Raw genomic sequence first — 12261 nt, 5'->3', positions numbered from 1 at the left:
GCGGCACAAAGCGAGCGCGGTCGGACGATCGTGTATGTGTGCGTGTTATGCGTACCTGTAATACGACGATGTGAGATTGTCCGTGGATCTTGACGTCGTGACATCCTGGGACATTCGCCTGGACCTGAGGTGCAACAAACAATCCAAAACAAAGGTGATGAGAACGCATGCAATCTACGTGCGCCAGGAGCTTGAAAAAATAAATTAAATCGTGAGGTTAAAATAAAACAGGGAGTGCTACGGCGTGCGTGGTCGAGAGCGGGGGTATGTTTAGTCGTGCGTTGAGGAGGGGGAAGGCGATCCCGCGCTCTATGAGCAGCAGAAACAGCTTCCCGCGGAGTACTTAAGGTGTTTTAACCTCCCGCGGAATTTAATGAGCGACCTCGCGTGCTCGAGGTTTTAATCTGCAAGGTACGGGCAACATGCGATTCATCAAGTAGTAGTGCGTGTTCACAGTTTGGCGCACACACCGGGATAACGTTAAACGGAGCGTTTATTTATTGCGCTGTTTTGCTCGTGTAATGAGATCTCGTCTGATCGACTGCTTTTTATCGGGGCACTCGATAATTTTACGTTTTTGCAGAAAATCATTCGTGGAGAGAACGGCTCGCGTGTAACTGCATCTTCTGTCGCCTGGAGGACAGATGAAAATTTGGCCGTAGCAAGAGAGAGAGAGGGAGAAAGAAAGGAACAGTCCACTCGTTTTCGAACAACTTCTAAACTAGCGCACACTAGTGCAATAAGTTAGAATGAAAAAGAGTGTACTTGTTTTACTTCGACTTATTACGCTAGTTCGACAGTTCTTCGGAAACGAACAGACCTGGAGATTCCTGTTCCAAGGTTTTTGTTCAGTCAATTGTGCTCTCAGTTATCTGAACCGAATTTTAAGGGGATGCCATGCCTGGGAGCATCACCGACAAACTACTGACTTCTTTTCTTGCGAACTTTACGTCGTGCTGGTTGCATAAGATATTTTAACGTAGTGGAAATACAATGCAGAAATGAATTGGAGCATTGCTCAATATGGATGGAAACGACAAAAGATTTGGAAATTGACATTTCGAGCTGTCAGTTGGAGTAAATATTCGCCCGATGCAAAAGTTCTGCAGCTCGTGCATATCGAGCGTGTGTTGGCTGTGCTCAGAGAAATTCCAAAGAACATCACTACACCTTCGCAACTGAATTCAGAACTTCAAAAATATATACGTAAAACTTGCAGAAAGATTTCTATACACACACGCACACACACACACACACATATATGCGTCACCATGTTTCTAGCTAAATATGGCAAAGCAAAACAGCACACATACAAGATCTATATATATGAAAGAAATACAGGGGAAGAAGGTAACGCAATTGTGTCAGTACTTCTGACGCGACATTCGACGATTGTCGCCACGTTATCGACATTTTTGAAGTTTGTCATTCATTCGCCTGAGGCAGCCTCATGTTCAGACAAACGTTTTCGGTCACGCCAACAAAGATATCGTTACTCCTTCGCGAGTTTTCTCCCCATTCTGTTGTACGAATTGAGATTCCTTCTCCGTGTAATAAATAAAAATTGTTCATCAACGCAACGTTACTCATCTCCTCTAAAAAATAATTACGGAATAGTTCGCGCACGGAATCGAATCCTCAATCCGTGTCGCCATGGAGAAATTTCACTCATGGACGAACACAATTTAGCGACAAGGGTCGCTAAATTGAAAGAGAAACAGAAAAAAACATGCGTGAGTCGTGCGTTAATGAAGCGCCCGCGTGAGAACAACGCTTGGGCCAAGCGAGATCGAATTTATCGCGAGAAAAATATCGACTTCACTGTCGCATTGCAGCATTCGGCGGTGGATGCACACGTGCAGCTTTGTGTTACGCGTGGCGATCAACGCCCGCGCGCGTGAATCGACGGAAATGCAGTTGCACGGCGGAACGATTCGGTCAATTCGAGAGAAGTCACATATGCGTGTGTACAGGAGGCACTCGCGCGTGTACAGGAGGCGCAGTGCCTCTTCGCGCGCTAATTACATCCGACGTTTTAATTCGATTACCATCGCGGCTTAGCGAGTTCGCTCGTTACTGGCGGCATGCTCCGCAACAGTGTCTCTCAATCGCCGTGCGGGGACAAATTGTCGCGCTCTCCCTTTCTCTCGTGTTCGCAGATATGTTCTTTGTGTCTTATTCCTGCTTTACCCCTTTCTTCCTCGCAACAATGGATTCCATTTGTCGCGAGCACGACAATTCCCGAGAAAGCCCAAGTTTTCTAACTGATAAGTTTCTTACGTTTAATCTCGTCAGTAGTGACTTCAAATGACCGCGCGATTCTTTCCCCAGAATGAGTCTTGCTTTTAATAAGTATTTCTAAATTTCTTTTCTCTTTATTATTATTTTTTTGTAGATTTCGGAAAATAGAATACGAGATATATCTAAGGTGAAAGTACCTAAACACTAATAACATTGGCACCCAACTATGGGCACTTACCTACATTCTTATTGTTTTGATCTTTAAACACGAATATTTAAAAACTTTCAATATAGAATAACATAGAATAATATATGTATATACATATACGTTGAAAGTTTAAATATATGTGTTTAAAGATCAAAGGATAGAGTCTAGAGTTAAGTATCAGTGTTATTAGCGTCCAAGCATTCTATCTTAATTTGTACTTGTAACGAGTTAAAAAAAATAGTTTAAGAAAATCAAAAGAAACTTTACTATATTGAGAAAAAATACTTGGAAATTTATTTGTGAGATATAACGTTTTTTTCTGTGAAGTATAATTTATTTCTGGGAAATAAATTTTATTTTTTTCTGTGAATAAAATTTACACACACCACGAGTAAAATTTTCAAGCATCTTTTCCTGAGTGCACGGAATTTTTCTGAGCATACCACTTAAAGAATCAAATCTCGTTGGAATCACGTTGGAATAATATAAAAAAGTGCAATTATTTGGCATAAAATTTGTAGTTTAGAACAAGGGTAAAGCAAAAGAAGAAATATGCCGACCCTGTCGATCCTTAACAAGAAGATTTATACTACTGTGTACTCTGAGACACGCAACCGAGATTTTTTCGAGCCCCAGTAATCGCATTGTGAGGTTGCGTGCAAACAGCTCGAGGGGAAAAAAGAGCGTGGTACTTCTTCGGCCGCAGCGCGTGGAAGAACTCGTATTATCCATACTGACGATGCATTACGCTATGAGAATGAGATCCTTCCGGACGGTCGGTTAAATCCGCCCGTTGAAAGTTTAAAAAAGCTTTTAGAGAATTGGGATCTCAACGCTCGCCATGACTGTGATGTAATATTTAGCTTCTCGATAGCAACTCGAAACAACACACCGCTCGTTGCAAACAAGATGCGCGCGTATACTCGTGAGCACAAAAAAGCAGACCGTAACTTTTCGGGTGAATTTGTAAACTCGTCTTGCCCAATGGGAGCTTTCTCTTGTTAAAAAATAAATGTTCTCATTGGATAAGACGGAGAGTTTGCAAACTCAGCCCGAAAAATATAGACAACTTTCCTGTCCACGACTGTACTCGACAACAAAAATAGGAGCCAGCCAGCGATTTATATTCCGGCAAATACAACACGTTAAGATTCCACAACATGCGTCCGAATACACTGAAAAGAAAGTTTGATAATAACTATCAAGCTTGAATAACAGTTACCAGGTGCCAATTTTTTATTATAGTATATATACGAAATAACCAAATGCTTAAGTAACAGTCAAACTATTTAACACTAGATTACGGGACCCGTCAATTTGACGGATTTCGGATTTCACGAGCAAAATTACAGAAACTATTATTATTTTCTAGCAATTTTTGTTGATAGAATTTATTTTATTAATAGAATGATACGAATATATATGCAAATTATTCATTTACTTCTCAGACTTTTAATTTTGAAATTTTCTATGTCGTATACCTTATTTCTCCGGACACCCGTCAAATTGTCCCGTAAGTCTAGTGTTAATAACTATTACCAAATTACTTGCCATCATTTACCAAATCATTTAATTGGTTCAACTAAATGAAGAATTTATTTTACTAATTATTTCGCAATTATTACCAAACGATTAGTAACTATTACCATATCTGATACTAATTACCAAATATTGCCTTGAAATTCTCAATTAAATGCATTAATTATTACAAGACCTTTTTCTCAGTGTACACACGGAGAACGCACGTAAAGTAAGGATGCATGGTCGATGCAGCGACGCATCATGCACGAGAGTTGGAATTTATTTCAGTTGCTCAGCTTGTGCACGATCCGAGGTACCCACAGGATCGTGTCCCATTGGAAATTTGACAACGTAAATAATGGTGTTGCGATTGATCCTAGCACGACGCCGGTAATCAAGTTGTCGCGAACGGCCCGAAGCCGGGAGGCGAAATTAATATCAGCGCGCACGCGACGTTACGACCGAGACGCGCCCGATACAATGAATTATCGAGCGTTATTTAATTAGGCGGCCCGACGTGAGCCGTTTCCGCCAGCCCGGGTAAATATAGGTGGACAGGTATGAATAGCTTTGGCACAATTTCGATGGCTCTTGTTTACGCGCATTTGCCGCCGCCTCACCCGCTCTCTCGCAGAGTATTACTTCGTGAAAACAAATATTTCCCTAACAAACTTCGCGGCATCGCCGGACACGTTCGCGATTTTTCGCGACCCCGCGACAGAAAGTCGACACCGGGAACACACGGGTTGTTTGCCAGACGACGAGATAAAGCGCGGGTGCACGTGGCGCAATTATACTGAGAGACGAAGTTTCGCAAATTTAGCAAAATATCAGCACCCGCGACAAACAATTGATATGGGACAGCGAATGGGTCCGTGGTGGCAGCAAATGATTTGTTGCTTTCGATTCGCTATACTGAACAACACTTCCGTAATGAAGACATAACTAATTCGACCTAAATAGACGAGAACAAATGTGATTTGTGTCTCAGGCGATGTATGTTTGTCAAAATGACAAATGATGAGAAGTGAGAATTTGCAACTGACCTGATTTTCGAGACGATCATTAAACAGCAAACGTGCTTTTCTTCTGATAACTGAGGAATTTTTTCGATATTAATGCAATGAGCAATAAAGTTCCGCTAATTTAACAAAATATCAACACTCACGATAAAGGATTTATTAATATGAGACAGCAAATGAGGCCGTAGTGATAATGAATAATTTGTTGCTTTCAAATTCGCTGTTCTGAGCAAACTTCTGTAATGGAGGCATAACTAATTTGACCTAAATAGTCAAGAACAAATGTGATTTGTGTTTCAAATGATGTATGTCAAAATGACAAATGAGATATTCGGTCTGCTTAACGATTGTCAAACAGCAAACGTGCTTTTGTCCTAATAGCCAGGGGATTTTTCTTAGTGTACGTTAGCTCGCCTACGAAAATTGGCATGGGCTGTGCAAACGACGATCGATAAGCCGCTGTTGCGAATTCTCGGTCACCGGGGATATTAATAATAAATCTGCGATCCGAGCCAATCGGCCGGACCTGCAAACGAAAACATGCGCCGCGTTCAGGTGCAATCCCGAAATATTTGCTCACCGATTTTGCCGTAACGGAAATTTCCTAACTTCTATGCACATGCGTGTATATTTCTGAGAAATTAAGCCAGATTTTGGCTTACGCATCGAACTCTTCTTCGAACTAACAAAGTGTCAATTCAACATTTCGATGGGCATGTATAATTTCAAAAAAGAAAGTGTTAAAATTCTAAAAAAGATGGAATAAGCTCCCGAAAAATCCCAATTCTGAAAACTAAATAGGATAATGCGCAGAGCTACAATTTTTCCGAAATATTAAAAGTATGTCATTTTATATACCGGAAAGTCACAATACTGGAAACTAAATATAATCTCTCAAAATATTAAAAGCAGAAGTCAATCATATCGTGAATAACAAACTCATGCAACTTTGCGGGACAACTGCATGCTGTCGATATCTCGGTACACTCTCCCGGTAATCAGTTCTCGGAATTGTGAAATTGCTCTTTCTCGGAACATTGTCCTACTTTTCACATTTCGAGAGTTCGATTTTTCGGGATTACGCATGTCCACCGAGACTTCGTTCATCGGAATAGAGGCCGCGTACGTTAATGCAAAGGAAATTAGATAACGCGGTCCAGCTGTGTCGGTGATTTAATTTCAGACTTCACTTAAATTACGTAACGGACAATTCCAATTTTGACAGCATCGCGTTTGTCAGATAGTTCCCATCTCTCTTTCTTTTTCGCACGCACGCTATTGCTTCCGCCTCGCGCTCTGGCAGCCGCCATTTAATAATAGCGCCTGCAAATAGGCAACTGCAATAGCCGCGTGCAACAAGACAGTTTTTTCGCGTTCAGGCATGCCGCCGCCTGAAATTTCCTCAGCCACGTATGTGACTCCCCATTCATACGTCTCATACGTATGTGGCACGCGTTCAAATAAATCGACGCCAAAGTGCGCCGCGCGGATTTCGCGCATATTTATTTATATATTAAAACGCGCACGCGACAATACAAAGACAGTTCTGACAATTCAACAGCGCGGGACAAACTTAAGGGGATGCTGGAGTCGATGACGAAATCGAACAATGTCGATAATGCAGAGATGATCGTCACTAACATAATCACGCTATCCTTCTCGTATTTTTGTATATACAGAACTTATATGAATGTGTGTTGCTTTGTTTTACTATATTCAACGGAAAACCTAACCATATATGTGTAGGAATCTTTCTGCAAACTTTTTCGATATTTTTAAGCTTCCAAATGCAGATGCGAAGATAGAGCAATGTTCTTCAAAATTTTTCTGTTTGGAGCATTCACACTTTCGGTATGTACAAACTGTGAAACTTTTGGATCAGGCAAATATTACGCTGACAGCTTGAGATTTTACATTAAAATTTTTTTGTTTGTTTTCGTCACATATCGAGCAAAGTTCCTATTTATTTTTGCACGTACTTTCATTGCGTAGAAGCATTTGTAATTCTGTGTAACCAATACGACGTAAACTTTGCAGATAAATATCAGTGTTCTGTCAGTAAAGTTTTCAGCTTCAGCATCCCCTTAACCGCCTCTCCTCTTCGCTGAATATCGCACAATTCCGCGCTTTCGAATGTTAAATTAATATTTTACCTGAACAAGCGATCAGCGTATAGAGTCTATTGTCTTGATAATCCCGGTAACAGCAGCAAACACAATAACAATAGCGAACGTAATCTCGCGATAATTGCACGATATCCGAAACAACGGATTCACAGGTCCACATAGAGAGAAGAGTTTCCTTGGATTTCGTAAATTCTATTAAATCCAAAGAAGTTTATCTATTGGAATAGTCCAAAAAAGCCAATTTTATATTTAACAAACACGATTTGCCTTTTCAAGTAATTTTATTATTTGATTCAGAGAAAAAAACTGTTTTATTTAATTTCGTTGAAAAGACTTCGAGACCTTCGAAAAAAAACCGCGTTCTCTCTGTGTAAGAATTCCCGCGCTCGTGCGCTTTTAACATTGTCACAAACCAATCACGATGCTAACAAAGGATGCTAATAACACGCGAGTTCTATATGAGTATCACGCGAGTCACAGACGTGACGCATCTGTTTTTCGCGATCGCGCAAGGACCAAGGAGAAAGGGTCGCCGAGGACTCGCCTCAAGTAGATACGTCCGCGGGTAGTAGTCCACCAACAAGCGCGGTATAGGAAACCCAGACGATACACACATAAAAATATCATTCTATCGCTAAGAGAAACAATTTCTCTGTATATTTTTCTTCTTTCAAGTAATGATTATCTTCAACAAAGAATATTTTCTCGACAATAGTCTTATAACATATCCTTCATAAATTCTGCAAAAGCTCATTATCATGTTATTCTAAATAAAAGTTTATTCTCAAAAGAAGAGTTTGTAAGACTATTATAAAACTTTATCAAAGAAAGTTAGTTCGACTTTATACTAAGAGAAAAAAAATTTTAAAAACAAAGAGAGAATATTGATTCGGTAACACTATTAACATTTTCTTATACAATATTTTCTTAAAACCTCTTAAGCTTTTCATGACAACAAAATACAGCAATTGTGTATATTTTATTTAAATAAAAGAATTTAGATTTATATAAGTAGTATTATTAGTACACTCAGGGAAAAATCCTTAAAATCAACCTTAAAATCAACAAATATCTCTTTGATGTGTGTGAGTGCCATTAACATATTTATTTAAATCTAAATTCTCTTTATTTAAACCAAATATTGTTTACTTAAAACAGGTAAACAATATTTGATTTAAATAAAGAGAATTTAGATTTAAGTATGTTAATGGCACCCATAAAAAAATATTTGTTAATTTTAAGATAACTTTCCCTTAGTGTATCTACCGAATAAATATTTTTTATTTCTAAGATATTTTTTTTCTCAATGTATGCACGAAAAAGAAAAAATTAGTTGGAATAATCAATTTTCTATAAAATATGAACGAACCATGAAATTCTGGTTGAAGTTATCATTTCTGGTCCGTTCACATTTTATCAGAAATTTACTTAATGCAACCAAATTTTTTCCTATAAGTAGTATGCAAATCGAATTTTTGTTGCAATTTAATATTCTTGATTGAAATGCAAAATTTACGAGGATTCAGAATGCATCTTGAATAAATTTAATGAACTTGTGATAGATTGAAATCTATCACATCATCTATAAATACATGAAATATTTGAAACAAGTAACAATCTACTTAAATGCAGTATACATTTCTCTGTTTGTATAAAAAACTGTTCAATAGATGACGCTCCTTACGGCGCCCGCCAGTTTTTGGCACTCTTGCTCGTATTTTATTAAATATTAAGGTATATAGAGACTTAGTAATTATACTTATGAATCATATCATTTATTATATATATATATATATATATATATATATATATATATATATATATATATTTTTTTTTTTAATCTATTTTTTTCTTCTATTCTTTTAGATTCCCATATACCTCAATATCTACAATATACGCGCAAAAGTGCCGAACCTTTCATCCTGCGAAATGCATCGGAGTGCAATTTTCCACGCGATCGTCGCATCATACGTGCGAGTGCGATGCGTGAGCGAAATCACGCGCGAAAGTGAAAGAATGAGCGAGGCTTCCTCTTCCTCGCTACCAGAGTCAAAATTGTGATCCTACTTTCGACCTCAACATTCCATTTGTCGCCTATTTTGATATTCTGAAGTTTATATCAATCTCTTTTGATTCTATTTAAATTACAGTTTCGCGACAGAAACCCTTTTTAGAATCTGCAAGTGGTACTTTGTGCGTTTCTTACAAGTAAATCTATCCAAAAGATATACTCCGATTTCTTTCTAATTTGGCACAAATGTAGAAGTATAAAAAATATTTAGGTCATATTTTTTCATTTTGATTCACTTTGAGTTTCATGGGCAGTTTATAGCTTTTTAATGTTCTCACTCATATCATCAAGTACAACAAAAATGCATAAGAAATAAAATTGAATACAAGATAGTTAAATAATTTTAATAAAATCGGCCGAAATATTTTAAATCTGTGCTAAATTTGTTAAAAATAGTTTGAATCTCGGCCAAATTGAGAGAAATCTGGTAATTTTAATTAAAATTTTAACAAAATTGGCATAGCTAAGACATGAAACATTCTAAATTTCTTTAGCCGAGATTCCAACTGAAATATTTCAAATCTGTGCTAAATTAGTCAAAAATGGTTCGAATATCAGCCAAACCGAGAAATTATTTGTATAAGTAATTTTTTTTAACTTTTTACATGTTTTGTTTAAACATTGTATTATTTATATAAATAATTTTACACATTTGACTTCATATTCGTAATCAGCAAACCAAAAACGCCTATATCTTGTATTCAATTTTATTTCTTATGCATTTTTGTTGTACTTGTTAATGATAGGAGTGAGAACATTAAAAAGCTATAAACTGCCCGTGAAACTCAAAGTGGGCCAAAATGAAAAAATATGATCTAAATATTTTTTGTACTTCTACATTTGTGCCAAATTAGAAAGAAATCGGAGTGTAACTTTTGGGCAGAAGCACTAACTTTACCTTTACTTGTTAGAAGTACTAATTAGAACCTTAGTCATTAAATATACACTGATTCTTTAAAATATAGAAAATGCTAGAAATTTTGGGTCAAAAATAGGATTAAAATTTCGAATCGGGTACACACGAAGGGAACAAGAATCACCGTCGCCAATGACTCCTGTCGAGAGACACAGAGAGAAAGGTGCACGCGCGACGTTTCGACATTTCCTGCGACACCTGTGCGTGTGCCCGACCGGTGTGTTCCTGCGCGTCATTGCGCCGCGCTGATGACTTTCCGCTTTGGACGGCATACGTAACGACGGGAATCCTCGACCGTACTCGCACTGACGAAATCACCGAGACGACTCATTGTCGACGCACGCCGATCGCACGACGCGAGAGAGCACGGCGGTCGCGATCGAGAGTTACGCGAGTTTAAACGGAATCGCCGGGAAGATTTCCCAACTACGCACGATGTAATCGTTCGTCTCGACGAGAAACGTGCGAAGCGTCACGTTGCTGAGAGAGAGAGAGAGAGAGAGAAAGAAAAAAAGGAGGGAAATAGGAAGAAAGCGATTGGGAAACGACGTATTTTTCGTGTTGCGCAGCAATCGAGACGCCGACAGGCGAAATACCTCCACGAAAGCGAATACAAAAAATTTCCTATTTGACACTGATGTGCTTCGATCTTACACCCTTTTTCTTTCTTAAGGAAGATGCACGTATATTTCTTGAGCGTGATGCAAGACGCACGTCGTGAAACACGCGGAAATTGCGCGGCTGTTAGTTTTCGGCTCAGGATGCACTTAACGACGCAACCGGTGCGACGTGTGTATGTGTGTTTATCCGTCCAAGCATGTAATGGATACCGGTTTTACGCGCGAATTGCCTTTATTTTCCTATTACCGTATTTCATAAGCCGTCACTGCCGCCACCGCGACGTCGAACTGGCACAGGACGTCGCGGCATCGTGCCAAAATGATTTTCTTTCGCGGCGCATCGCGCGTCGCTTAGCGTCTCGAATCCGAATTTACACGATCAAACGCGACGTTTTCGGGCTTCAGCAGAATAGTTGACTTCAAACTTCGAAACAATGTTTTATGTTTTTAGTTTCTGCCTGAAGTAACACACGATACGTATCTCTTACGTATCTCAACTCCTTGACACACGTGAAACGTTGACGTTTGCGAGAAAGAAACGTGTGCATGTAAAGACACGAAAATAACAATTCATTGTTATATACTGCTAACAGATAAATATTTCGTGAATATTTTTAGCAAGACACATTTAACTTTCATTCAGTTCACACTCATGAGTTTACTCATGAGTTTATATTCACTTATTGCAACACATCTCAACTTATGAAACTGTTATTACGTATTTATATGAGACTTAAATGTTATAAACGTTTGTGAAATATTATGTTATAAACATTTGTGAAATATTTATCTATTACTATTGCGCAGCAAAATGGACCTTTGTATCTTTACGTACATAGGCTTATTTTTTGCAAGCTTTGACACTTCATGCACAACGTTAAAGACTTGAGGCACACAAGATAATATTGCTTGAGACGAAAAAACTTAAAACATTGTCTCGAAATAGCAAATCAGTAATTTCTGCTAACGCCCTCACGCCAACGAGACTTGCTTACGTGCGGAATATTCGCAACGAATCCGCACGGTATAATCGCAACGAGCTCTTCTTTTACTATTATGGTATGACGCGCGTTATTATTTTCCCCGCGGGAATCTGAAAGAGTCACCCGTAAGATTTACCGGCAATAAACAGTACATTCCGTCATGTGTGATAATAACATCTACCCCCGCACGAGAGACGTTAATGGTGCTATTATACAGTTATAGCGTTTTTATTTTTTCCCCGTATAATACGCGAGACACAATATCGACTCAATAATGTTCTTCATGACGCGTCGATCGATCGATACCGTCGTCGTCGGCGTTTTATAGCCGATGAAATCTCTCTCTCTCTCTCTCTCTCTCTCTCTCTCTCTCTCTCTCTCTCTCTCTCTTGTGTTATTGCACGCCTGCTATGCATGCCTCGATCACGTTACAAGCACATCATCGCGACTTTAATTATCAATACTGAAGTATTAACGGAGTTAAGATGCTCATATTTCCGTAACAGCGTGGAAAATGCCTCGACATACACTTCTCTTCTTCCTCCCCCCCCCC

General features: G+C 38.8%; 1 protein-coding gene across 10 annotated transcripts in view; it reads right to left on the bottom strand.

The window, feature by feature from the left end:
• Positions 1-12261, bottom strand: part of LOC116846543 (TLD domain-containing protein 2) — a 190848-nt gene that overhangs the window by 71978 nt on the left and 106609 nt on the right. For 7 of the 10 annotated variants that reach the window (XM_032820504.1, XM_032820503.1, XM_032820500.1 and 4 more), the window contains one exon: positions 56-124. The exons of the other annotated variants lie outside the window; for them this stretch is intronic. In XM_032820504.1, the coding sequence (XP_032676395.1) occupies positions 56-124 (69 nt within the window). The remainder of the gene's footprint in view (positions 1-55; positions 125-12261) is intronic. 10 annotated transcript variants of the gene reach the window in all.

This window comes from Odontomachus brunneus, unplaced genomic scaffold (genome assembly GCF_010583005.1).
Source record: "Odontomachus brunneus isolate Ranch 3 - 2012 unplaced genomic scaffold, Obru_v1 Obru_scaffold_065, whole genome shotgun sequence".
NCBI classification, from domain to species: Eukaryota; Metazoa; Arthropoda; class Insecta; order Hymenoptera; family Formicidae; genus Odontomachus; species Odontomachus brunneus.
Note: the sequence above shows the minus strand (reverse complement) of the source record. Positions and strands in the feature narration are given on the sequence as shown.